At 41.3% G+C, this 26352-nt stretch overlaps 1 protein-coding gene across 2 annotated transcripts in view; it reads right to left on the bottom strand.

Moving 5' to 3' along the window:
- The window catches only part of MTA3 (metastasis associated 1 family member 3), a 190207-nt gene that overhangs the window by 122253 nt on the left and 41602 nt on the right, over positions 1-26352 (bottom strand). For both annotated transcript variants that reach the window (XM_084828919.1, XM_084828918.1), the window contains exons 4-6: positions 23371-23497; positions 4930-4993; positions 3424-3541 (exon numbers count right to left, since the gene is read on the bottom strand). In XM_084828919.1, the coding sequence (XP_084685045.1) occupies positions 3424-3541; positions 4930-4993; positions 23371-23497 (309 nt within the window). The remainder of the gene's footprint in view (positions 1-3423; positions 3542-4929; positions 4994-23370; positions 23498-26352) is intronic.

Here is a 26352-nt window from a genome sequence, read left to right as displayed (position 1 = left end):
GATCCACAGATCTTTTGCTAGGTTCTGTTCATCTTTATCAGCCTGCATACTCTGCACACACATACTCTGCACACACATACTTTAAGAGAACAATCTTATAGCCCCTAGACAGAGTCTGGGAGGCCATAGGACAGTTCAGATTCTTGGATCCAAGGCCAGACAGCACTACAACCTCGGACCCAAGAGTTTGAGCTCCTTGCCCCTGGAACAGAGAGAACAGTGCCGGCTGCCTCTCCCCAGCCTCCTTCCCTCCCCCTCCCCAGCACCCGTCTAGCTGAAATACAGTGCAGGAGGAGCGCTGAGGCAAGTACTGCCTCCTCACTCTTCCCGCTCTGTGTAAGATGCCCGTCAGCCTCCAGGTGTGGAGGCTGATAGGCATCCGGATATGACAGCACCCTAAAAAAACCCAAAGAACTGCAAACTTTTGTATCTGCCTAGTCACAGAAGACAATTCTTACTTGCCAGGGATGATTTGCAATTTACGAAGCAGCGATATCTGGCTTATCGCCAGTAGCCTGTCAAATAGTTTTGTTTACGCTACCATGAAAGCCTCCATGAGAAAAACAGACACTGAATTCATTCTTCATGTAAAATATGTAAAATAAGAAACAAGAGGTCTAATGCTATAAATCACATGGGATGTTAGCATGTAATAAAAGTTTTATTGCAATTTTAAAATGCCAGTTAAATCAGGGAGATAAGCAAGCAGTTATTTTCACAATGTTCCATGGCCTGTCTTATAGCAAGGATACCATCAAACAGACCAGGTACTATAAATATCTTATTTTTTGCCTTAATGTTGAAGAAAGAGCACCTTTTAAAAAGAAATGAAGTCAATTTGTTCATACAGCAGTCACATTACTTCTCAAAACACTGAACACTAATTCCATAAAGTTAAGGCATTTCACCCTAATTTCTGCTCGCTTGGGTGGAGTCAACTGCTCTGAGAAGAGACAGGGCAATCCTTCAGTAAGTGATGCAGTTAATTTCCATTATCACAATGCAAGCAAAGGGCATGTGCAATTCTCCAATGTTGCCCCCTTTCAGTGGTGGATATGCCTTGGATGGTGCAGTTAAGTGCACTTGGATGGTGCACTTGTCCGACTTGGTGTGCGCCGAGTTGGGCAAGTGTGTGGCTGCCCACTCCCTTGCCAAGCCGCCATTTTGCATAAAAATGGCAGCTCGGCCTTTTTCGTAAATGACCATTTACGCAAATGTCGGCTGTGAAGGGGCCATTGTGCAACATCACAGGCATAAATAGACCATTTACATCTGTAATGTTCCATAAATGGCCCCTTTATGGCCACCATTTTCATAAATGGCAGCTTGGCAAGGAAGCCAGAAGCTGCTCGCCTGCAGACTGCCCAGCGTCTTGCTGCACATGGCAAGCTGGGGCAGCCAGCCACTGGGGGTCCACTCAGCAGGGCGGAATGGGGCGAGTTCACCCATCCCTAATCGTAAGTGCTTTTCCTGCAGTTTCTTTTTCATTCCTCATATGGAGAGGTTCCCAAATAACAGCTTTTGTCTGAAATATGTGTTGGGCCTGTCCACATCCTCTCTAAGTGGCAACCAGACTTTGCACACCATAGCCCTTCAGCCCAGCCAATTTCCATTGTCAAAAGATGGAGAATTCTCCAGGCTTGACTTCATCACTCAAGACCAAAGCAAATATGATGCCAAATGGCTTTTTGAAAGTAGATTGCAGGGGTGGGACCCCCAATCTGGCACGGTGGGGTAGAGGGCTTTAACCCTTTGCCCCTGTTGTGTTTCCAGTAGGCTTGATGCCCCTGTACCTGATATTCGCATTGGAAAAACGTTCCCAATGGAGCAAATGAGAACTTCTGTTTTGCAAAGGAAGTAGCAGACTCAGGGGATCCAATCTACCACAGGGGGCCCAAACCCTCCCCCCCATGTCAGGCTCTCAAGCTGGAGAGGGGGTCCCATAACTTTAATTTTTTGAACAGCCATTCATGTAATTGCAAACGAAGGTGTCAGCACTGGAAGGGCCATCTAGTCCACAGCATAAACCAAGAGGAAAGCATAAAATCTTTCTAGTACATTTTCAGTTCATGCAGATGATCAACAATAGCTAAACTGGCTTCCTGCATAACACTGGAACACAATTTAGAACATATCTAGGGGTTTCTGGAACATTCCAGCGTGAACTTGCTGGACAATGACAGGCTTCAAGAATTGTAACTGAACTTTGGTCGCTTCCAGATCTTGTTCACTCTACCCAGGCAATTCTCTCCCCTGCTCCTGCAAGCTTCACAGATGCACTAGGAGGGAAGCTAAGAAAGCCCCTTCTTCCCCAGGCTGCAAAATGTCTGTCATCTTGATTGGCATTATGAGAATGAAAACATTTCACTATGTACTCAGATGATCAGCATCCCCATCAGAAAATATAACATTTTGCACACAACTGCTGCTGCTTGTGGTATAAACCTTGTGACCTCTATTTACACAAGCAGTTATCACTGCATAACCAGCGATGTACTCCAGTACCTCTCTTACTCACATAATACTCCTTTCCAATGCTGTAGTCCTGCTGCTGCTAAAAAGAAAGACTCTTGTGACACCTTAAAAACGAACACATTTATTATAGCATAAACTTTCATGAACTGGAGTCCACTTCATAAGATGCATGAAATGTTATCCTGACTTAGTGTGTGTGCATGTGTGTGTACGTGTGTGTGTGTGTGTGAGAGAGAGAGAGAGAGAAAGAGAGAGACAGAGAGACAGACAGAGAGACAGACAGAGACAGAGAGACAGAGACAGACAGAGAGAGAGAGAGACAGAGAGAGAGAGACAGAGAGAGAGAGACAGAGAGAGGAGAGAGAGAGCCAGAGAGACAGAGGGAGAGAATTGTAAACAGTGAGGTTAGAGGAAAATGAAATGCAAAAAGTACAGACTTTGAAAATTATGTTAAAACATAAATATATGCAAAACAGTGACCATTCATAAAGCAGCATTGATGATAACCCAAATATCCTGGTATTAATAAGTTGATCAATCATTTGAAGTACTAGTAAAGCTTGCCTCCACTGATGGAGACCAAATTCAAGTGAAAAGCTCTTGGTTAAATACAGTATCACACTAGCAGAAGTCTACTAGGGCAATAGGGCTTTCTCCCTCTCTCCTCTCCACTGCAGCCTTCTGCATTGCCCAAATATTTCTCAGCCCTCTAGAGAAGATGTTGAGGCTCGGGCAGGGGGATTGCCCCCGCTGCCTGGTTCTGATGAAGCAGTTTCATCAGCAACATGACACCGTTGCTTCCAACCCTCTTTCTGTCTGACAGTATGCATACTATGGCATTCACAGAACTCCACTTATACTTGATAACCTGAACATGTGAAACTGAATCAAAGAGCATAGGATTACAATGAAAACTGACATCCCAAATCACAAATATAATATGCTTACCTTCTGAGAGCATATCTGGTACATCTGCTTGATACCTAGGTCCCACTCTGATTTCCCCTTTGTCTGCTAGAAGAGTTTTCAGTGATGGATCATATACCAGTGAATAGAAGAAAGTATCCTTTAAAAAGAAGGCAAGAAACATATATCTTCCAGAGTACCATTATTTCATGAGAAATAAAACACTCTGGCACATATTCTTGCATTTTAATAAACATACACAAGAAAATCGCCATTTACTGGCTAAAAGTACTTTTTTTTTCCCAATCCCAGGATCTTCAGGTAGAGCTGGGAAACACGCCTGTCTGAAATCCTAGAGAGCTGCTGCTCATCAGTGTAAACAACGTCCCCGTTTGTATGCAAAGATAACTCAGATTTTTAAAAAAATGTCTAAGTTGTCACAAACAACATGTTATAATTTAGTTCTATAAACTTAGAATCAGGCAGAACTATCAGCCTAAGGCAGTCAGAAAGAGACAGACTTTCTATTTTAATTTGCAAAATTTTGGCTGACAGTGTCCTGGTGCATACTAACCAATCACTCCTGCTGCAAGTGGGAGCAACTAAACAACCACAGACCCTCCATCCATGGTTTGGTTAGCGTTACGTGCGAACCATTAACTCTGCCCTAACTCTCTCCCAACAAGCCAGAGAAAGAACCATGGGTTTAATTGTTATTGTAAATGTTACATGTTTTGCTGTCTATTCTGAGGTAATACAATAATTAGTTGTATAATGTGTCAAGGAGCTGTTTTGAATTTAACAAAAATGTGCACGAAGGGCTAATTTTTTTCAGAATTTTTTCAGAACATATACATACTTCTGTCAGCTTAGGCTGCAAGTCCCACTGAACTCCATGGGGGCTTATTTCTGAATAGACACAAATAGGATTGTGCTGTAAAAGCTTGTGCTCCCTCAACACTTAAACTTTTTTTAAATAATGAAACTTTTAGTAATAAACTTTTTGACTAGCAAAACCAATTAGTTTTCATCAAGTTTAGTAAACAATCTATTTGCTATAACGGGAGCATGATTGCTTTGATGAGATCCTAAGGACTGGGCAAGGATCCTAGAAGGGGTTGAAGTCTTTCACTTAACTTAAATGACTTAATTTAATTACTGCCAGTGACTGTCGGTCCAGAATTCCAACATGTTATAATTTAGTTCTATAAATTTAGAATCAGGTAGAACTATCAGCCTAAGACAGTCAGAATGAGAGACTTTCTATTTTCATTTGCAAAATTTTGGCCGAAAACCAAATGACTGGTTTCAGTATTATTAGAATAAAGCATCAATAATTCAGGATATTGAACTATCATACCAGACAACAGTTTAGAACACACATACACTCAGCATTTTCAATTTTATCTACTAGCAATACATTATTTAGAAGAAGCACTTTTTGGTTTTTATTTAAAACCTGCTGTAAAAAATGCAATGCTCAAGAAATTGTACATAAAAGGATTGATAGTTTTAATAGAATTCATCCTATTAAAAATGTGGCATTACCTCTTTAGCGAGATACGATAATACAGATTCAGTCTCATTCAGAAGAGCAACACTGCATTTTCCCCTATGTAGGCAATTAAAAAAGAATAAAATGTTTATGACAAGCAATATCTTCTTGCAATGAGGACAGGACAACAGATCAGTCAAGTTCAGAATTTGGAGAATTCAGTTAAATGAATGGTTTCTTTAAAACATGAGAACATAAAACATAAACAGTGGCCAACCAGATGCCTTTGAGAAGACCACAAGCAGGACATTAGTGAAACAGCACCCTCCCACTTGTGTACCCAGCAACTGGTGTTAAGAAAAATTCTGCTTCTAAATACTGGAGGTAATATACAGCCATCATGAGTGGTAGCTAGTAATGGCAGTGAATGCACCAAACGGCAAATGGATTTAAGTATGAGGATGTGAGAAACAACTTGGAAGGAAGGAAGGAAATGATCTAAACCAAAGGTCAAACGATGGTCTGCAGACCACTGGTCGTCCAGAAAGTGATCCACAGGAAGGTTGTGGTGGAACAGTTGAGAACAGCCCTTGCACTTGCTTTTTATTTCTAATGACAGAAAGCGAAGCCTCTTTTGAGCAGGACTGATTATCAAACAGCCTAACAAAGCCCTGCACTGGGGCCCATGATTTCATAGTATGTTGCTGGATCTGTCTATTAAGCGCTCTCTAAATATTTACCAGTTAAAGGGGCCCTTCTCAGCAACCTGACCAAGGGCCCATGATTTTCATAATATGATGGCAGCTCTGAAAATGATGCTGGCACTGAAGAAAATGTTTTATTACATTATCAGTTATATAGGTGCTTTGATTTGTAGGACCCCAAAAAGTGTATTCACTGTCCACTGAAACCCTCAGCAATTTTCAAGTGGTCCATGGATTTAAAAAAAAAAAAGAAGCTTGAGAACTGCTGATCTAAATATAATAATTACTTTAGTATAATACACAATGGGGGAGTTAAATTCTTAAGAAAAATGAAAAGACAAAGACCTTAAGAAATAGCTCCATCTCTACTCTGGGTAAATCTCTCTTAAATGCATGTTTTCAAAACAGACTGCTGAGAAGCTTATTCAAAATAAGCTTAACTCCATTCTAATGACAGGCAATCAACTGCTCATGCAACCCCTGCTGGGATGCTGGCTGCCTCTCTGTGCCAAACATAGTTTCAGTGGCTAAAGGTTACAAGGAAAAAGAAGGGGGGGGGGGGGCTTGGAAAGCACCAGCCAAAAAGTGTGAAGACAACAGTTTTTCATCCAAATTCACCATAAAGAGAAACAACAAAATATGGGTTCTCTCTCAGGGCTGTTTTTTTCCCACAAGCCACAACACACTCCTGGTGCTGTGATTTCCTAAGCCCTGGAGCAAAGACAGCCTGCACTTGTTTCTGAATTGAAAGCTGACAGGCTGGCCTCCTGAGCCAACCATTGTGAGAGACAGCTTTCTATTTACCTACCTGGACATTAAGAATATAATCTGAGGTCCTCCTCCAGATGCCCTTGCCAAATGAGGCAAGGCAGTCGGTTACAAGAGAGAGGGCCTTTTTAGTGGAGGCATCCCATTTGTAGAATGCTCTCCCCAGAGAGGCTTGCCTAGTGCCTACGTTATAGTCTTTTTGCCATCAGGTGAAGACCCTTCTATTTTTCCAGGCATTTTAAGAACTGTTTGTTTGTTTGTTTGTTTTATTACATTTAATAGTTTATTCTGCTGCAGGTTTTAATTTGGTTTCATGTGCTGGAATGGTTTTATTCTTTGCTGCTCATTTTATTTTGGTTTTATTCTGCTTTGCCTTTATTCTTTGTTTCAGTGTTTGCATTTTAATGTATTGTACACTGCCCAGAAAACTTCAGTTATTAGGTGGTTTAAATATACAGTAAAGAAATACATAAAAATAAATATCCGAGCATGAGTTAGGATTGCCAGTTGGCCAAAAAAACCCTACAGGCCTGGCTGGTTTTAGAGTTTCTGGTCTCCTACTGCTGGATAAAGGAAGGAAAAGCCAGTTATGTCATACTCAAGTTTTCCATCCTTAAAAAAAAATTGTGCATATGTGAAAATGAACCCACGTGTAGTGGAGCAGACGTGTGTGGAACGTGTGTGCAAGAGTCCCCCAGACAGGGAAAACTGCATTGGCACAGTGGTCAGCTGTTGCTTCCTGACCGGGCCTAACTGCAAGCCGCAGCAATGAGGAGTCAAGTTGGCTGCCTTGCTCACTCATTACCCTAGCTGGGTGAATGGCAGCTATAGCAGTAGAGGAGGACAAGCTGGACAAAGAAAAAGAAATGCTAGAAGGAGAAGTTGCATGAAGCTGAACTGGGTATCTGTCTGGCTCCACTTGATCAAACCATCCACACACACTCTGCTGCCCATGTTGGTTCCATGTCTTTTGCCTGTGTCTTTTGTGACGCCAGCCCATTGTATGAAAGAACCCAGAGCAGTGCAGGCAGCAATCACCAGGTCCAGGGAAGGCAGCATCTGTATGTGAGTTTGTGTGGATCATTTTTTGTCTGTGTAAAACACAGCTTTTGAGGATTTTCTCACAAAACATACATTTCTAAACTTACTTCCCCTTGAAAGCACACATTTCTAAACATATTTGAGCATGAAATACATATTTCAATATTATCATGACCCCTGGTGGATGACACCTCCAAGGAGGAGGAGCTTGAGCTCCCAGAGAGGGATTATGCCATTGAATCATCTACATCAAGAGACTTGGGGAAGCCCGGGCCTAAGGGGAGAGGACCACCAGTCCATCCCCACAGGAAGAGGAGAGCTCTGCTTCAGAAACAGAGGCTGAACAACCCAGTCCCAGAGAGCATCATTGCCTTAAGAGGCTAATCATCAGGGCTCCTGTAAGAAGAAGGACTCCTCAGGAGAAAGTGACTCCTCATGAGTAGGTCTCTGACCAGAGAGCTCTAATGTAGTGCAGCCAAGCTCTGTGTGGGACTCTGCAGGCTTTGGTGTTAAAAGGCTAGGCATCACCTAGGTACCAGAATGTCGCTGCCTTTCAGGAGTTAGGAACCCAACCACTAAATGCAAAAACAGCAGCTTGGGAATACAACATTACAGTCTTTGAAAAAGATAAATCCAAACACTAATCTTAAAGAAATCTATATTAAAAAAAATCCCAACACTGCATTTTTATTACCTAGCTTTCTGCTTATTATAATTCAAAGTTAAGTGATTCTCTACCAGATTCTCTGGCTTCCTGCAGAACAGATGTTGTTGCCTGGCCTATCACATTTAAGATTTCCATGTCATCACTCATGGGAGTAGTATCAACATCTTCAGTGCTGAAATGTTCCAAAATTCTTTCAGCATCTTCTTTTCATTCAATTGTTATTATTGTTCTGAAATTTCACTAAGAATGCCATTTATAAGTGGATTTCATTCATCAAGAGCAGATGGGATTTGTTGCAACTATAGTTCAGATCAAATTAGTATGTCAATTGCTATGTTGGAAAACTGTCTGCAGTATAAATCCAGGGTTATATCATCATTCGATGTCAATAAGGAATTTGATAAAAGTGAAAGTTTAAAAGGGTTGTTCCTTATTTTGCAGCAGTTTACTTTTCCTCCTTTATATGTTAAAAGGTTTGAAATATTGTATACTTGTCCTAAATCATGGATTAAGGTTTATGGTATACAACAGAAATCAAATCCTTATAGTTCAAGAGAGGGAGTCACACAGTCTGCCTTGCTGGAGCATTCCAGTGGGTGGGGAGGAGACGCCAGGATACGAGTTATCCTGAGGTCTCACCAGCCTCCTTCCCTCCCCATCTGCATTGCCGTTGCTAGAAGGACAAAAAAGTCCATATAGGGAAAGATACACAGTAGGAGGACAGGGAAGCGAAGATTGCCTCCACCGCTTCTCCCGCCCTACATTGGATGATCATAAGCCTCTGAGTTTGGAGGCTTATGATCAATGAGGGCACAACCCATAGTACTGCACCCTTAGAGAATTCAGGGGTTGATACTACAATGGAAATGAAGTTCTTTTTTTCACTTTTCATCTTTAGATATAAGATTAAGACTTCTGCAATAAAAACTAATTTAGGGTATACCAGATTCTGGTATATCTAAAGCATGGGGAAATGTCAAGTTCAGACCAATACTGGCAATACAACAAAAAGAAAGTAATATACTAGCAATGTAACAAAGAGAAAGTTATATCGACAGAGATGATTTGGGACTTTCCAATATTAATATTCTGGCAGGAATTGCCTAAATATAACTGTGTTTTAAATATGGATTATTTGCATTTTTGGTACTGGAACATGATCTGATTTGGTACTGGAACATAATATCATGCTTAGCCACTGTGCAAACAAATGCTGGACTAGCTAGGCCTTTGGTCTCATCCAGAAATGCTCTTTTTATGTGTTCCTTTGTGAAGCAAGTCTGGGTCTGGTCAGTGTCCAGATAGAAAGCTGCCAGGGAACCTCACATATGCTGCCCTGAGTTTCATCGAAGAAAGGTGCGATATAATGAAATAAATATTGGGAGCTTTTCCAACACACTGGGGATTAAGAAGAGAACACAAATTACGGTGTGATCATTTTTTTTTTAATTGCTAAAAGAACGGTATTACACCATTGGAAGGCAAGGTCTCCAGATGTGAATCACTAGATTATTGAATTGAATATATTGGCAACATGAGAAAAAGTAATTATCTAGCAAGTAGAAATTCTTTGGGAACAGATTTGGGCTTCTTTTCTTTTGCTTAGATTTATAGATTTGCTTTCTGCTTGAGCAATTTTATTTATTATGAGATAATAAGTTAATTTTCTTTTATTCCCCCCCCTATTTTTTAAAAAATTACAGTAATTTAATTTAATGTAATTACTATAAGGAATTTAAGGAAGGAAACTAATACAATTTTACACTGTTTTAGTGATTTTGATATTTTGAAGTAGATTATTAGATTTTTTCTTATCAAACACATTTAATTTAAAAATTTCAAGACTCTGGCTCTGGGAGACAGATTATGCTTGTTTTAGAATACTTTTAAGGCTCTAATTCACACAAAGTCACACTGATTTCTCTTCCCTGCCCTTCCATAACAGAAAAGCTAATAGATCCACAGTACACGCAACACGACAACTGATTGCTGCTGTTCTGTGATCCGGCAGATGCCTGGGAAAAAAGCAATTGCCCCACAGTGAGCATCCAAATGGCACATGCAACTATGTTATACTCAGTCAGATCACTGGTCCACCAGCCGGATACTGTCTGCTGTGACTGGCAGCCAGCCAGTGGTGTAGCTAGGGCTGGACCTTGGGGCAAAATCCAGGGCCCCACCAGCCCAGTGCCCTCCCCAATGGCCATGCAGAGAGCAGGGCATGAGGGCAACAGAAGCAAACTCCATTTTATTCCTGTAGCCAGGATGTTGCTATGATTTCAGTGAATTTAAAATGGAAAACTGCACAGAGTATTTCTTTTAAGTCATGGTTGGCAAACAGTTTTGTTGCTGTTCTAACATATCAGGACTGTAAAAGCAGTTGTAAAACACGGAATGGAGGTTGGGAGGGAGGGTGAAAAGAGAACTGTTTGTTGTGCGCTTCATGAGGCCATCTAAAGGGGGCTCTATAAGACTGTTCAGTCCAGGGTCTAAAGCTACCTTGCTCTACCACTGCTGGCAGCAGCTCTTCAAGATTTATCTCTGAGCCCTGGGACCCAAGATGCTTTTAACTGGAGATGCTGGAGACAAAACCTGGGACCTCCTGCATGCTAAGCACATACCATGGTCCCTCTCTCTGCTCACTCCCTCTGGGCTGGTTCACGTAATCAAATAGCCCACTGCAGCTTATTTAAGCCATGGTGGTTTGTGGCATGTGCTGTAGGCCATTTTGAATATTCAAGCAATGAATATTCAAGATGGTGCCTGTGGGCACTGCAGCTCATTAAATAAGCCACAATGAGCTACGGCAATCATGAGAATCCAGCAATCATGAGAATCCGGTCTTTTGTCTCCTAGCCTTTTACAGCTGAAAGGAGCAATCCTAAGTCGCCCCAGACAGCATCTAGGGCGACATAGGATTGTTTGGTTTCTGGGCTCCGAAGTTGGAAACAGGGCTCCAACCTCAGAGCCCAGAAACTGCGCTGCCCCTCCCCCTCATAGCTAGCGCAGTTCTGGCTACATCTCTGCACTCGGAAAAGGAGCGTAGAGATGGGGAAAGGGGGCATTCTTGGGGGCAGTGAGGGGAGGAGACTGGGGCAGTGGCCATATGACGTTTCCTATAGCCACCCCAGCCTCTTTCCCTCCTGCTTCAAAGCACCACTGCTAGATGGGCAAAACTGGCTGTCTAACAGAAATGCAGGGCGGCTGGAGAGCAGAGACAAAGATCACCTCCGTGCTCCAGCCGCCCTGCATTGGATACTTGGCAGCCTCAGAGTTCAGAGACTTCCAACTATCTTCATAGGACTGCTCGCTAAGAGACACACTAGACTTGCTGCCACCATCCGAGACTGAACATATAGCTCTTTCTGTCTCTTTTCTGCCTTACGGGCTCCTGGCCATTAAAGGAAGAATGAAGGACAGCAAGCTGTACGTTCAGCTTCACATGGCAGCAGAGTGGCAATCTCAGGGCTCCCAGGTGGAAGGGAAATGCTGGCAGGGAATCTGTCCCTGTGCTTGGCTACCTGCTATGCTGCAGGGAAAGAATGAGCACAGTAATTGATTGCTAATGCTGCTATCTTTGGTCTCCTAGGGAACAAAGTTGAGGAAGGGGGAAAAAACAGTCAGTTACATTCAAGAAACTAGTATGCTGTGATTACTGAAACAAAGCCAGGAGCTGGAAAAGGTGCAGAAAAGGGCAACCGAAATGATCAAGTGACTGGAGCAACTCCCCTATGAAGAAAGTTTACAGTGTCTGAAGCTGTTTAGCTTAGAAAAAAGGCAGGCAAGGGGAGACAATATAGATGTGTATAAAATTATGTATGGGGTGGAGAAAGGACCAGGATACCAGAACCCAGGATCATCCCATGAAGCTGAATGGTGGGAGACTCAGGACAGATAGACAAAGTACTTCTTCACAACACATAGTTCAACTATGGAATTCGCTGCCAGAAGATGCAGTGATGGCCACCAACTTGGATGGCTTTAAAAGGGGATTAAATCAATTCATAGAGGATAATGCTATCAATTGCTACTAGCTATGATGGAGATATACCAATATCAAAGGCAGCATGCTTCTTTATACCAGATGGTGGGATCATGAGCAGGAAGGTGCTGTTGCAGCATTCATGTCCTGCTTATGGGCTTCCCATAGGCATCTGGTTGGCCACTGTGTGAACAAAATGTTGGGACTAGATAGGGCTTTCATCTGATCCAGCTTGGCTCCTGTGTTCTTATGTTCTTAGGCCTAAGTACATGAAACTGAATTGAATGCATGTTTTCCCCCATTTACCTTCACCTACTTCTTCCTCCTTTTCCTGTATTGGTTTCCCTGTGACACATTTTAGATAGTAAACTCCTTGGGGTATGGACCCGGTGTTTTCATTGTTACTCTGTAAAGTGTCATCACATTGATGGCATTATGTTAGCGACAACATTATCAACAACTACAATAATTTTCATTAACTATTTTGTAACCTTGACTTCTAACATTACTCATCGGTAATTGACAGTATTTTTTAGTGAAAACCTTCTATGTGTGTCCAATCTGCTAGGTGTTTATTCTGTTATTATACAAATCCATCATTTGCAACATTTAAGAATATAAAATACATTTTTGACAGAGTACAGAGCCTCAATTTCTAAATTAGTCTGTGCTTTCTGGGAGAAGTAGTTTCTATATTCACAAATTTTACATATAGCAGGACCAGCTTGGATACTTTCACCCACACCCCCAATTTTGTAGATCAAGCAAGTTTCAAACTACTAAACAGTCCCGAAAGGAAACTCTGCAGCATAGGGTAGTTAGTAACAGTGAAACTGGACAGTAGCTAACCACATTTTTTGTCTCTGCATATTTTTCAAATTGGCATCTACTACCCTTTTAATTCTCACTCAACCAAAATTATCATAATGTGGTAGATCAAAGCCAGTCCACTTGGGTGACAAAATTACACCAGGGAAACCAGCTTCTAAACATCTCGCCATCCACTGTTTTGTGTGTAGGTTGTGACCTGGGTGTTTCCATCGGTCGTAAGTTCAGGAACAGTTGCCTTAATACAGCTGATGCCACTATGGCTCAGTTCTCATGCCTTTGACCCACCTAAAGTTTCATGGATGGCTTTAAAAGCAGATTAGACAAATTCACAAAAGATAATGCTATTAATACCTATTAGGCATGGAGTAAGCATTTCTTCTAAATGCACTCTTAAATGGAATAAACCTGTATTTATTACTTAAAATATAGCCATCAAAAATTAAAGTTCACCGTCATAAATAAATATCAGACCTCACAACGTAACCACTTGATTCGGCTATTTGTTACAACTCACCTTCCTTCTGCAATAGAACTCAAGGCAACGTTCATGGAGTTCCCAGGTCTCCCATCGAGGTTCCTGACCAGACCCTGGCATGCTTAGTTTTTCCAAATTGCCTTCATACCACATGCTGACACCATAGATGTGTAAATTGGGGCTGGTTTGTGGAATGGATCAGGGCTGGTGCAACAGGGAAGTATGGACTAATGGGTGGGGTTTGCCACTTGAGAGATCACCATGATATGTATGGATCGAACAAGAAGAACCACGCTGGATCATACCAAGGTTCCATCTAGTCCAGCATTCTGTTTGCACAGCAGCCAAGCAGTTGTGATATGAGTGCAGTAATATTCTCCCACTAATGTCCCCCACCAACTGGTGTACATAAGCATACAGCCTCTAAATCCAGAGGTAATATATAACCATCAGGACTACTCCCACTGATAGCCTTATCCTCCTCTAATTCCCTTTTAAAGCCATCCAAATTGGTCACTACATCTTGTGGAAGCAAATTCCATAGTTTAACTATGTGCTCTGTGAAGGAGTACTTCCTTTTATCTGTCTGGAATCTCCCACCAATCAGCTTAATGGAATGACCCCAGGTTCTAGTACTATGAGAGAGGGAGAAAAATCTCTCCTTATCAACTTTCTCCACACCATACATAATTTTGTACACCTCTATCATGTCTCCCCTCACTCGCATTGCTTCTCAGCTAAATAATCCCAGACACTTTACTTGCTAAGCAAGGAAGGTGCTTTACTTGCTAAGCATACTGTTGTTTATGATATAGCAACTAAAGTGGCTAAATAGGACCAGACCATCTCTAATCAGCAGTTATTGCAAAGCATGTCTTTCTTTTTGGAATCTCATATAGCAGGGTCAGGCTAATGTAAGGCTTGATGGTAATTTATGGTACTTTAAATATCTTTCTCTCCCTCCCTCCATCCACACACCCAGGACAGCCCTGTTCTGCCACAACCTGGCTACTCATCTGCACATCAGATGCCCCAGGGGAAAGCTGGAAGAGGGTGATGGTTTTCTGGAAGAGACAAGAGGGACCCACAACAAAATGCTGCATTGTGGAGTGATTCTCTTCCACCCATTTTTTTATTTCCACCCCTCAACAGCCTGTCAGCATTCTGTGTCCACTGAGCACATAGTCTATACTGGGAAGTTTGGGGGTTCTGATCCCCTTTAGCATTTCCCCCCTAAAGACTGTACTTCTACAAACTTTGGGGTTCCACCAACTCTGCTAACATCTCCCTCTTGTGTGTGGACAGTGCCATTTTAGTTACAATAAGGAGCAGCTCTAAGAGAATTGAGACTACCATTAATATATATGATTTTTCTTTTTAATAGCGGAAAAGCCTTGTCAGGCTGGATACATCCTTATGTACCTTATATTGGTCGTCTCTGATTTACAATATTAAATCCAACTTAATATACTTACAAACTTCAGACCTTTGGGCTGTTCCATCTCACTTAGCCTTCTCCCTCTCCCTCTCTCTCTCTCTGCCCCTTTCCCCTTCTGTTGTTTTGTTTAACATCCAGCCTGAAGAAGAATTTGGGAGAGCTCAACAGCTTGCTTGCTGTTCTGTGGCATTTCCATTGGATTTAATAAAGGTAATATTCCACTGGGGCTCTTGGATTGTTTCTATTGGACATACATGGTCACCCAAAATGTGGGTGTGGGTGTGTGTCTTGGAGAATATCAAATTTAGCTGTACAAGAGAGAGAACTAGAGGAAGATGGTGTTTTACCACCTAAAGAGGGGTTTAGCCCTGGGGGATTTTCTTCCCCTACCCCTATTACCCGATAATGCCACCCAATTTTGTTTCTTTTGGCTCTTTGCCTAGTACCCATGTTAACATTAATACCCAGACTTACTAATATAAGAAGAATATTTCTCTCTTTCTGCTTTCTGCCTCAGAAAGGGGGCCCATGTGTACTGACTGATGCTAGAGACAGATCTAAGTAACTGCAGGTATTTATATTTTACACATGTGTGTGCGCGCACGCACACACACGGAACCATCATTTTTATGCTTTGTCTCCATAGTCCTTGGTGCAACCTGATTTGCACCTAGCATGGTCCGATTTCATTAAGTTATCCTGCACTCCACCTTAACAAACTGAAGACCACTGGTCTTTTCTATCCTGCTTAGACCCCACCCTTTTCTCCTTTTCCATTGTTTTGCTTAAGATCCAGCATGAAGAAGTGTTCTGGAGTGCCCAAAAGACTGCTCATTTCATGACATTCTAGTTGGTTCTAATAAAAGTATAACCCTACTGCAGTTTTACAATTAAATGGAGTTTTAAAAGCAATACATCAGCTGCAAACTCAGAAAAACTTCCAGGTAACTAATATTGTGCCTCCCTTCTTATGATACAGAATGCAGCAACAACAGAAGGTAACCTAACTTCCAGAAATTATTATCAGAGTAAAAATCTCTATCTGAAATCTGTGTTTTAGTTAATTAATATTATTAGCTTAAGTACAGATGTTCTATGCTCCAAAGCGTATGGCAGCTCAGACAGTCACAACATCCCCTGTGGTCTTAAAAATCAATTATATTGAGTCCAGACAGGAAGAGAATATAGTATTTGGTCTATGTCGACTTGGTTGGTAGTAGCATAAACGGCTGTATTCAAGCCCTAGAATTGACACAGAAGGATATTGATCACTAACCTAATTGCTAGACTTCATTTGATATTTTATCTTACACTGTTGCCATTAAAAATATAATTACTATTACCTGTTCACCAAAACTGATTCCTGCAAACACACACAATTAAATGGTTTGACTACATCACTGACATTTTATAATTAATATATTTAACATTAGTTAAGTTTAGTTCAACAAACATGCTAGTTTGAAATCCTGTTTTCAGGAAAGTGGGTTTGATTTTAAAAACCACTTCCTGTTCCCACATTACATACAAACCACTGATTCTTGACAATTCCTGTAGCATTTAACTCACACACCCCTTTCTTTTTTGGTAACACAAACACATGGGACATTCAAACCTTATTTTAACCATGACATTTCAGTACAAATGGGGACAAATGGAGCAGAAAAGCAAACATCCATTACAGCAAGTAATACTGGCCATTAAGTAAAGATAATAATATATTGGTCAAAACAAGAGACGGTACATATAAAATAAAGGGAATGGGTCATACTGTTGAGTATGGCCCTATTTAATTCAATGGAAAGACATTAAGCTTGTGCCAAAATTCCTACTGAAATAAATGGAGCTTAGAAGTACTTCAGTTTGCCTGAATTGTACTTTGTGCTTAGGAATTTGGGGATAGGTAAGGTAAGTAGTTGGCATGATTTATAAATGTAATAAACAAATTAATAAATGAATGAATGAATGCCTGCCATTCCAGAGGTTCCATATTACATGCTCCTTCCGACATCTGCAGACATAATCACCTTTGCATCACCTCTGGCTGTGCCCTTTGTCTGTCTCCTGAACTTAAATCCCATCTTCCTCCACACCTATAACCTGTTAAAAGTTGTAATATGCTTTAGGCACCCACTGGAGGCATTTGACCAGGAATGCATTCAGCTTTCTCACCACCACCATCAGTGTCCTCTTTTCAAAACTCATGAACTCAATTACCATAGTTACAAATGTGCACATTTCAAGTCAATTTGGCATCTTTATCACAGGATGGATGAGACACTGGGAGTAAGGAAATTTTCAATCTTTATTTTAATTATTAAATCCAGAACTGAGAATAAAAGGTGGGTCAGAGCAACTAAGCACTGAGAATCTTTCAGCCCTAAAAAAAGCCTCACTGAGCATTCGACTCTCTGCCTCCCGGTCCCCTTTCATGCTGCTAACAATGCTCTCAAGTCAGCACAGAAAGAGCAGGTATACTGCATTGCTAGCCTCTTTTCCTCCATCTTTCCCTAATATTTGCTAACTTTTCTTATGCCTTTTAACCATCTCACCAAAGTTGGGACATCCAGGATATTTATTAGATTTATTAACCACCCATCTGGCCGCTTACCTGGCCACTCTAGGCGGCGTACAACACAAATAACGCAAAATACAACAAATTTACATAATCAACTGAACAAAACAACATTACTCTAAAAAACCCTAACCCACCCCAAATGCCTGCCTGAACAGCCAAGTTTTCAAAGCCCAGCAGAAGCTCATCAAAGAGGGGGCATGGCGAAGGTCACTAGGGAGGGAATTCCACTGAGTGGGGGCCACCACAGAAAAAGCCCTCTCCCATGTGTGCTTAAGCTGTGAACCCCTTACTAAAGAGTATTCCCCCCATATCCCCCAATGTACTTCTCCCTTTTTTATCATTGAAAACCTCTCTCTCTGCTGCCAAATCTCTTCCCTTGTGAAAGAAATTTCCGATCCTTTTTGCACCCAAATCCTCCTTCAACTTCCCTACCCATATCTCCTCTAAAGTGCCCTTCTCCCCCACAATATTGCACCAACACCATCCTGAAACCCTCTTAACTGGATCATGAGCACAGTCCCATTCTCCTTACTTTCCTTTCCCATAGTTAGTTACACACGCATTTTCTAGAAAACGGCACTCTGTTTGCTTTTACAATTTCACATCTCCTTGCTAGGATTGTTAGGGTCTATAGTATTTTTTTGTGTATTCTCATTAAACGCTCGTAAAGTAAACTGCTTGACTTTCCTTTATGTTTTAACTCTGAACAAACAGTGCACGTGTCAGCCAGTACATGTTGTAACCATTCTTTCTTTACATCATGAAAGAAACTATGGTTAAACATTTTACCATACCTTTGATTAAAATTTGGAAAAGTCCCAGGCAAGATAAAATAGCCTGGATGGGGCTGATACAGTCTCTGGGCCACCAATTGCCCATGCTTATATTTGGAAGTAAACTACCTATGGTTCTTTTTTCTCAAAAGTGATAACGCTGGCAGTGTCGGAAACAATGGCCCAGTTCAGATGATCATCTAAACCCATTGTTCCTCTTATCATGAACAGGTTGTGGCAAGCCTCGGGCCCTGTCTCCTCCTCCTGCACATGTGAGAGGAGAAGAGTGAAAGCTCGCTGACTAAACTAGCTTCCTGTGAACTCAATAGAACTCTGGCTTACTATAATTCTTATTAGTTAACAAACCAGGTTAACAATCCATGGCTTCACTCTCTTCCACTCACGCACTGAAGGACTGTAGCTCAGTGATAGTGCACATGCTTTGCACATAGAAGGTCCCAGGTTCGACCCCCGGCATCTCCAGGTAGGGCAAGAAAAACATCCAATTCTGTTTTGGAGGGTAAGTACATACAATAGTCTGCCGATCTGGATGAAATGGCAAACCATAGTTTGACCAAAAACAGAAGTCAGAGAGGAGAAGGTTTGGCTGTTACATCCAAACCACACCGATGTGTGTTCCTGTTCCCAAATCCAAGAATTTATACTGCATCTATAAACAGTTGAAGGCAATGGACAGAGGTATTCTCAATACCATGGTAAACTCATGAAAGTAGAAATATGCATGCATTTGCTACATCCACCAGGCTAGGATCAAGAAAGGCTAGCATGAGTTTCTGCATATTTATTGGAGTTTCAACCATTTTTATTACTGCCCCAGAGATCATGCACTGCAACAGAGATTGCTTCCAAGGGTTCTCCAAGATTAAGGCTTGCTTAGAATCATGAGGGTAAGGAGTAGGGAAGAAGTTGCACTCTGAAGGAAGGGCGCCTGAAGTGAGAACTGAAACTCCTTGTAATGCCCTGTGGATCACAGCTATAGAGTGGTATTGTATCTCCAGTAAACAGATTATGATTTGCATTTTTAAAGAATTATCATATAAATAAACTGCGAGGGCAAACATAACTGCAAAATTAAACAAATTAGGTTGTTTGTCCAGTGGTGAGTCACAAATTAATACAGCATGAAGACTGCTTCGTAGGCACAGTTTTCATAATAAGGCTAGCAAGGTTGTTAAACCTGAAAGAGTTTGAAAGTATGAATATATAATTATATTCTATTTGCGATTAACCAATTGATGCTCACAAAATAAAATTCAGTGTGATAGTTTAATAACTACAAGAGTGAACATTTTACTCCAAAGAGACCTTTATAACGTCAGTAAAATATTACTTTCTTCTATACAATTAGGGTTTACACTGTTCCAACAGGAAATGAATGGTGACCATACTTTTGAGTGTTTTATTATTCACCATTCAGCTAAACACTTACAGAAAATCAGCTTGCTCATCTGCATTACAGATCAGCATTTTCTAATCCAAATTCTGATTGGAAGGGTACATTGTTCTTCAATTATTCCCACGTATGTGATGATCTACTACCTGATTATCATATGCTAGGGACAAACCAGAGAGGTTGGCAGAGTCAGTTCGAAGTTTTAGAGGGCCCGGGTATATATGCAACAGTACAAATAGGGACTAGAAAAAACAGCTGTAAGGCTGGAAACCAAAATCAAAAAAGAAACAGCTGCACCAATTGAATTCCCAATGTCAAAGCGCCCTGGTTATATCCAATCTGGTGGGACCCCTCTGCTCAGCGGGCCCTGATTGGCTTAAGTAGTTGTGGTGACCATGCTTTGAACGGTGCTGGGTGGCGAGGTCTAGCCACCCTTTTAATTTTCCGTAATTCCTCAGAGTGAAACTAAATCAGGGGCATTGTGGGAAATTAAAAGCATGGATATACCCAAACACCTGGCACTGCTCAGAGCACTGGGTTAGAAAGAAATTGGGGTGCGGGGAGACATCAACAGTGCACCCTGGCTACTGCTCAAGGATGCCAGGTACTAATGCTGGCCCTGGGGATGACCATCATGCCCTATATGTAAGCTTCCAGGGGCAACTATCTGACCACTATCTGAGACAGTATAGTGGTCTGCTCCAGCAAAGCGACTCTTATATTCTTGTGCTCTGATTACCAACCAACTCATAGAGTCTTGGAGAGGTCAAATGTTTAAGAGAAATGATACCCATTTAAAAGTTATAATAAGTTATATAATCCTTATTACTCCTATTTTATATAGTTTTGTCTGCTCCATTGAGTTGTATCCAATGTTAATCCCATTCACTTTGATGGGTCTACTGAGAAGGACTAATATTAGATATCAGTTTATCTTGCCACTGTATGACTTGCACTTGACCAGCCAGAGTTACAGCTGGAAGATCCAGCTGGTGTTTCCACTTGGGATGCTGCAAGAAACAGTACAAATTGCTTAGGAGTAGAATATAACTAGTTCTATCCTCCGGGGCAAAAATAGTTAGGGACAAAATGTCCTTTTGAAAAGGAAAAATGCTCCATCCACCATTATTTATTGTAATGATTTTTTCCCCTCAGCCTCCGAGACGAAACAGAGAGAAGCAGCAGTAGTTTAAGCCCCACTAAAGTGGCAATCCTAACTGGGGCTGTGCTTCATTTTAAAAACAAATGAAAAATTAAATGAATGACAACTTCCCTCCCCATGCCCCATTTGTCCATTCATTTTTATAGCAAAAAAGAAATGGGAATTTGAACGAGAACAAATCACAGATCACAGACAGACGAATCACAAATTTGTCCATTCATTCACTCATCAATTCATTCATTTTCAATTGCTTTGTGCTGAAGGCACTGTATGCCACTGGATACGTTGCCTAGAATTCGGTGTACAGTTCACAGAAAAGTCACAAGGAAAGGGGAAGAGACAGAGCAGTGAAAGTGACTGGGTGGAAAGCTCTTTTTAACAGAGCCTGTACAAATACAGATCACAGAAATGTTACAGGGAGACAGCAGGAGAGAAAGAACAGTTATGCAATTGAGGATTGGAAAGCTCTGTTTAGTTCAGATAGTGTTTGGGCAGTGTCTGCACACCTTTTTAAACTGCCTATAAAATGAGTAATTTGTCCTACCTATCTAAATTTTGGCAGGAGTAATACCAGGAGAGGTAGGGATCGCAGAATGCCATGTCATGGCTTTTGGACGGCAAACGTGGAAGATACAGGCAGCAGAAGACTGGGTGGATCTTCCACTGAAATGGATGGGAAAACGAATGGATGGGAAATGGAATAAAAAACAAAAAAGGAAAATAAAATTTCTTTCCTTGCATACTCATAATACAAAATGTACAGATGTTAAATACTTTACTGCTGACATTAGTGCTCAAATAAACTGCTGCTGTTTGGAAAGGTGGTCATGAAATCATTCTTAAATAAGACATACTAGTGAATGAACCTCACCAATTCACAAACTTCATATAAACTTCACCCCTGCATGCCATCTCAAACCACTGAAAGAACAGCCCAAAACAAAAAATGTTGCTTGCCGAGACAAGCCATATACTCTCGCAAAGCTCTCAGCGACCAAGGGACAGAATGTCCAAAATGTATCCAAAGAACCAGAACTCCTTAGCACCATGCTAGGGACCACATATAATCATGTATCCTTCTTTTAAGCTTTCTTTAAAAAAAGCTTCCCCGACAGTCACAAGTCAAAACGCCCCAAGTATCAACCCTATTCTATGTTTAATTAGCCACACAAACATCCAAATACAGGAAGAAGAAAAAACCTTCTTATAGATCCCACACAGGAGTACTTTGTTCTTTGACTTCCAAATAACACACTCCCCTGTGCCACATTAAAAAATGCTTTTCAAAACTCAGGAAATCACAGAAGCAGTGCAGCGGAGCTGCTATTCAAAACGAATCAAAAAGCCCATGGGCACACAAATCCACAAGCATGCATAAAACAGCTCACTGGATCAGGGCCAAACCCCACATTTTTACACATTGTTCGCCAGTGACGCCCACATTCCAAAACATGCATTTAAAATTACAAGACAACTTTTCTGTGGAAAGCTGGGTTCTACAAATGGCAGTTTCATTTCTGCATAGGAGCTTTTAATCTCCCTCTTCACTCAGTGTATAGTTAAACAATGGAATTCGCTACTACAAGACGTAGTGACGGCCACCAATTTGGATAGCTTTAAAAGATAGTTAGACAAATTAATGAAGGATAAAGCTTTCAATCGTTACTAGTCCTGATGACTATATGCTACCTCCACTATCAGAAGCAGTATGCCTATGTACAACAGTTGCTGGGGAACATGGGCAGGAGGGTGCTGTTGAACTCATGTCCTGCTTGTGGGTTTCCCGTGGGCAGCTGGTTGGCCACTGTGGGAACAGAATGCCGGACTAGATGGACCCTTGGTCTGATCCAGCATGGCTCTTCTTATGTTCCTTAGAGGCAGCCTCCTGCTACGCAGAAAGCCCCCTCCCAAGGTTGGGGGGGCACTTCTGAATAAAGTGGGGGTGAGTGGGTTATCTGTGTGAAAGCATATGCTTTCTTATGCATCATTAAAAGTATAACAATGCAGTGTGATAAGGTGGATAGAGTTTAGGGTTTGGCCATGGAAGACCAAGTTAGTCCTAGGTTAGTCAGAGAGATAGTGACTTAGCCAAGGCTACCCACTGATTTTCCTGACTGAGAAGATATATGATAACTAGTTGATAATTTTAAAAGGAAGGAAACAACATTTCTATACTTCCCCTTCCACAATTCAGCAAGAGTGTCTCTCTGCATCAGGCAAAGCCATGATGCTTCTTAAACAATACAAATCTGTCAATTAAAACACTTTAAAAAAAACCCATAAAGTCAACATATTTTCATCAAAATTTCCCATACAATAATATACATTTCCAGAAATGTTTTGCTGAATTGTTGTGTAACATCACTGTACTCAGCTGGTCATAAGAGAAAACACTGAAAGTAACCAAAAATTCTACCAAGATGGAATAAATGAAGCCATATCGTTCTCCGAAGTACAAGAATCCAAATTCTACTTAAGCACTGCATCACACTGAAGGAATATGCATCAAAAAGAAATGAAGGAAGCAACAGCTGAAAACCCAACAGGTAGGTGTAACAATGGAGATAAGAGTCTTTATTTCTTATCCGCTGAGATAGCAGCAGGCACAGTAGCTAGGAGATTGTATCCATGATTCAAGTTGCTTTGTCAGCAGCTTCTTACCTGATGTGTGTTGCAGGAAGGGACTCGTATTGTCGAGAGAGAAACAGCTCCCTGTGTTTCAACTGATGTTTCTGTTTATCTGTCAAATCTACCTCTTTGGGAATTTCAGATTCTTCTTCAACTTCTTCTGCACAAAGGAAGAAAAGAGAAAAATGATGTTTTCTTCAGACCCACAGTTTCAGGGGGATTTCCCCCCTGCTATAACCCTTACTTACATCCTGCTTTAATAGAACTACTTCTTTCCATTTCTGCAAAACAAGCTGATAGTAACCACATGTGATTGCCACAGAAAACAACCTTCTTTGGCGGGGAATCCAATTTACGAGACTGCCTTGTTTCTCCAACATGGACCCAAGAAAGGACCTGAGCAACCACTCACCCCTGAAATATCAATGCCTTATTAAAATCACGTTTTACAATATATTTATTTAGGTATTTAGTTGTATCCAACTGTATCTGTCCACCAGCAGAACAGGTACTGCTTGTAAAATGTATTCTACCTTCTCCCTGAATAGCCCACGTCCCACAAATCTGATCCAGAGGGCTGGGGGACTTTCCAGAGCAGATTTGGGGCAGGAAGGGTAAGTCCTGTTGCAAGAGAGGATAATAGAAGATGTAGGCCTTTAACTTATTTGTCAACCTTCTACCAAGGTATTCAAAGCAACTTGTGTTTAAAGTAAAATAAATGCATTACAATGTACAATAAAACATAACATGTAATTGCCACCTTTGACACTGACCTTGCTTGTTCTTGTAAGATTTTTTTCTTTTTTTCTTCTACAATTTTCCGAACCATATACAAACGGACTAGGTACATTTGTATGTCACAATAAGCCAGATTTTTAAAACATTCTGGCTTACCATCACCAAGCCAGTGTGCTAGAGCATATGGTCAATTGCTCCCACTTGGCTCCTCCTGCCAGCAGGAGCAGCTAAACAAGCCAGAGATGCCCTCTCCCTGGCTTGTTTAGTGTGACATCTGAATTGGGAAATCTGGCTTGTCTCTCTTCTAACACACCAGAGTTATAAGCAAAGAACAAACTGTGGGACTCTGGCTTTTCGGGGAAAGACAAGCTAGAGTTCCTGGTTTGGAAGTCATGCTAAACCAAGGGTGCAAAACTGAAAGGGATGGTGAACTGCCCCCTACTGGACCCTCTGCAGGCCAGATTACATCAATGGCCATGGTCATGCCAAGGATGATTTCACCCTACCCATTTGGCCTTTCTCTATGCTGGGAGCGGCACAGAGTTCTGTGCCTCTCTCACCACAGAGAAAAGAACCTGGCCAGTGCTGGAAAGAGCAGCTGATCCTCCCACTGGTAGCTGAGTCTCTGGCGTCGCACAGCATGCACCATTCCTATTGGGGATTCCATAGGGGAATTCCCCGCGTGCCCTTAAAATCTGCTCCAGAGGGCTGGGAAATCCTCTGGTGAGGAGGGCTGTAGGGGACAGGAGAAAGGGAGAAAGTCCTGTTGCACTAGTAGACATCCGCTAGCGTGACACTGGGTTAGACCCTTGGGGTTTTTTTATATGGAATGGATTGTATTTTTATATTTTGTGGATAAAGAAGAGCATTCATTCACATGAGTCCCCAGCTGCAGTCACAAGTGATACAGCCCAGACAAACCCCAGTTTCACCTGGGTTGGAACTAGATCTTTGGCTTCCTATTGTTCAAGTTCAAATTGCTGCATAGTGAAGTTACTTGAAGCGCAGGAAATAACGGCCTATATATTGTCCCAAGAGTCATATCAGAATTATGATCATCTAGAGCCTCTGGAAGTGATGAAGCAAGCAGAAGCTACAACTCAGTGCCCTCCAGATATTTAGGACTACAACTCCCACAATCCCTGACCATTACCCATGCTGGCTGAGTTGTAGTCTACAACCTCTGGAGGGCACCAGGTTCAATACCTCTTGGCCAGAGGAACTAAACAAGGGAGAGAGGTGGGAGGAACAGAAAAAACAGGTGTCAAAGTGAATTTAAAGTAGAGGCAGAGCATATGAAAAACTGGCTCGAAGTGTCCTTTGCCACATTTTGCCTTTATTTCATGCCAAAATGTGCTCTACTAGAAATGTTCATCCTAGGAGATTATTTTGACCATACATGCAACCATCTCCTATGTTCTGAATTTCCAACTACGAAAAGACTACTTGATGCTTCTGCAAGGTTTCCCCATTTGAGAAGAACACGATACGTACAGCACATACTTTGCACGCAAAAGACCACTGACAATTCCCATTAAATGGATCTGCCATTTAATGGGAATATTAGTAGGAGAAACCTATGTCTGTGGTCTTGGACAGCCACTGCTGGTCAAAGAAGGCAATACTGGACTTTGATGGACCAACAATATGTCTCAATAGAAGGCAGCTTCATATATATATCTGAAGTATTGAAGAAAAATTTCTAACTTGCATGCAAAGTAAATTTGGATAAAAATTTGGAAACTTCACTCACACCTCTGGAACTGTACATGATGGGCTGGATCCAAAGAATCATGAGCAGAATTAAAATAGCCAGCACTAGTGGAAGAGTTCATGTATTTACTTATTTATTTTACCTAGTTTGGCTATTTATATCCCACTCTTTGACAAATTTTCAGGGCAGTTTATGCAATCAGAAAATACAATGCAATCCTATTAAAGGTAAATTTTATTCCAGTTCTCACGGATCTAACAGGAGCTCCCATAAATACTTGCGCAAGTAGAAGAACACCTTTGGATTTAGATTCACTTTTCCCATGTTAACGCAAGGTGTGAAGTAGTCCTTTCATGAGCCAAAAACACCTCCCACATATGGAAGGACACCTCTTGATCTAACCTGATATCAGCCCCCCAAAATATTTTTTTAGCTCCAAGAATTCAAGTTCTTGCAGAGATTTTTTAAATGCAGATTATTCTTCCATTTCTAATATTTCTAACCAACCATACTTTCAACTCATAAATGCTACCTCATAAATTAGTATAATTGCTCAAAACTAT

Source organism: Heloderma suspectum, chromosome 1 (genome assembly GCF_057233095.1).
Source record: "Heloderma suspectum isolate Gila_16-S chromosome 1, 16-S_ref, whole genome shotgun sequence".
NCBI lineage: Eukaryota > Metazoa > Chordata > Lepidosauria > Squamata > Helodermatidae > Heloderma > Heloderma suspectum.
This window is presented reverse-complemented; position numbering and strand designations above follow the sequence as displayed.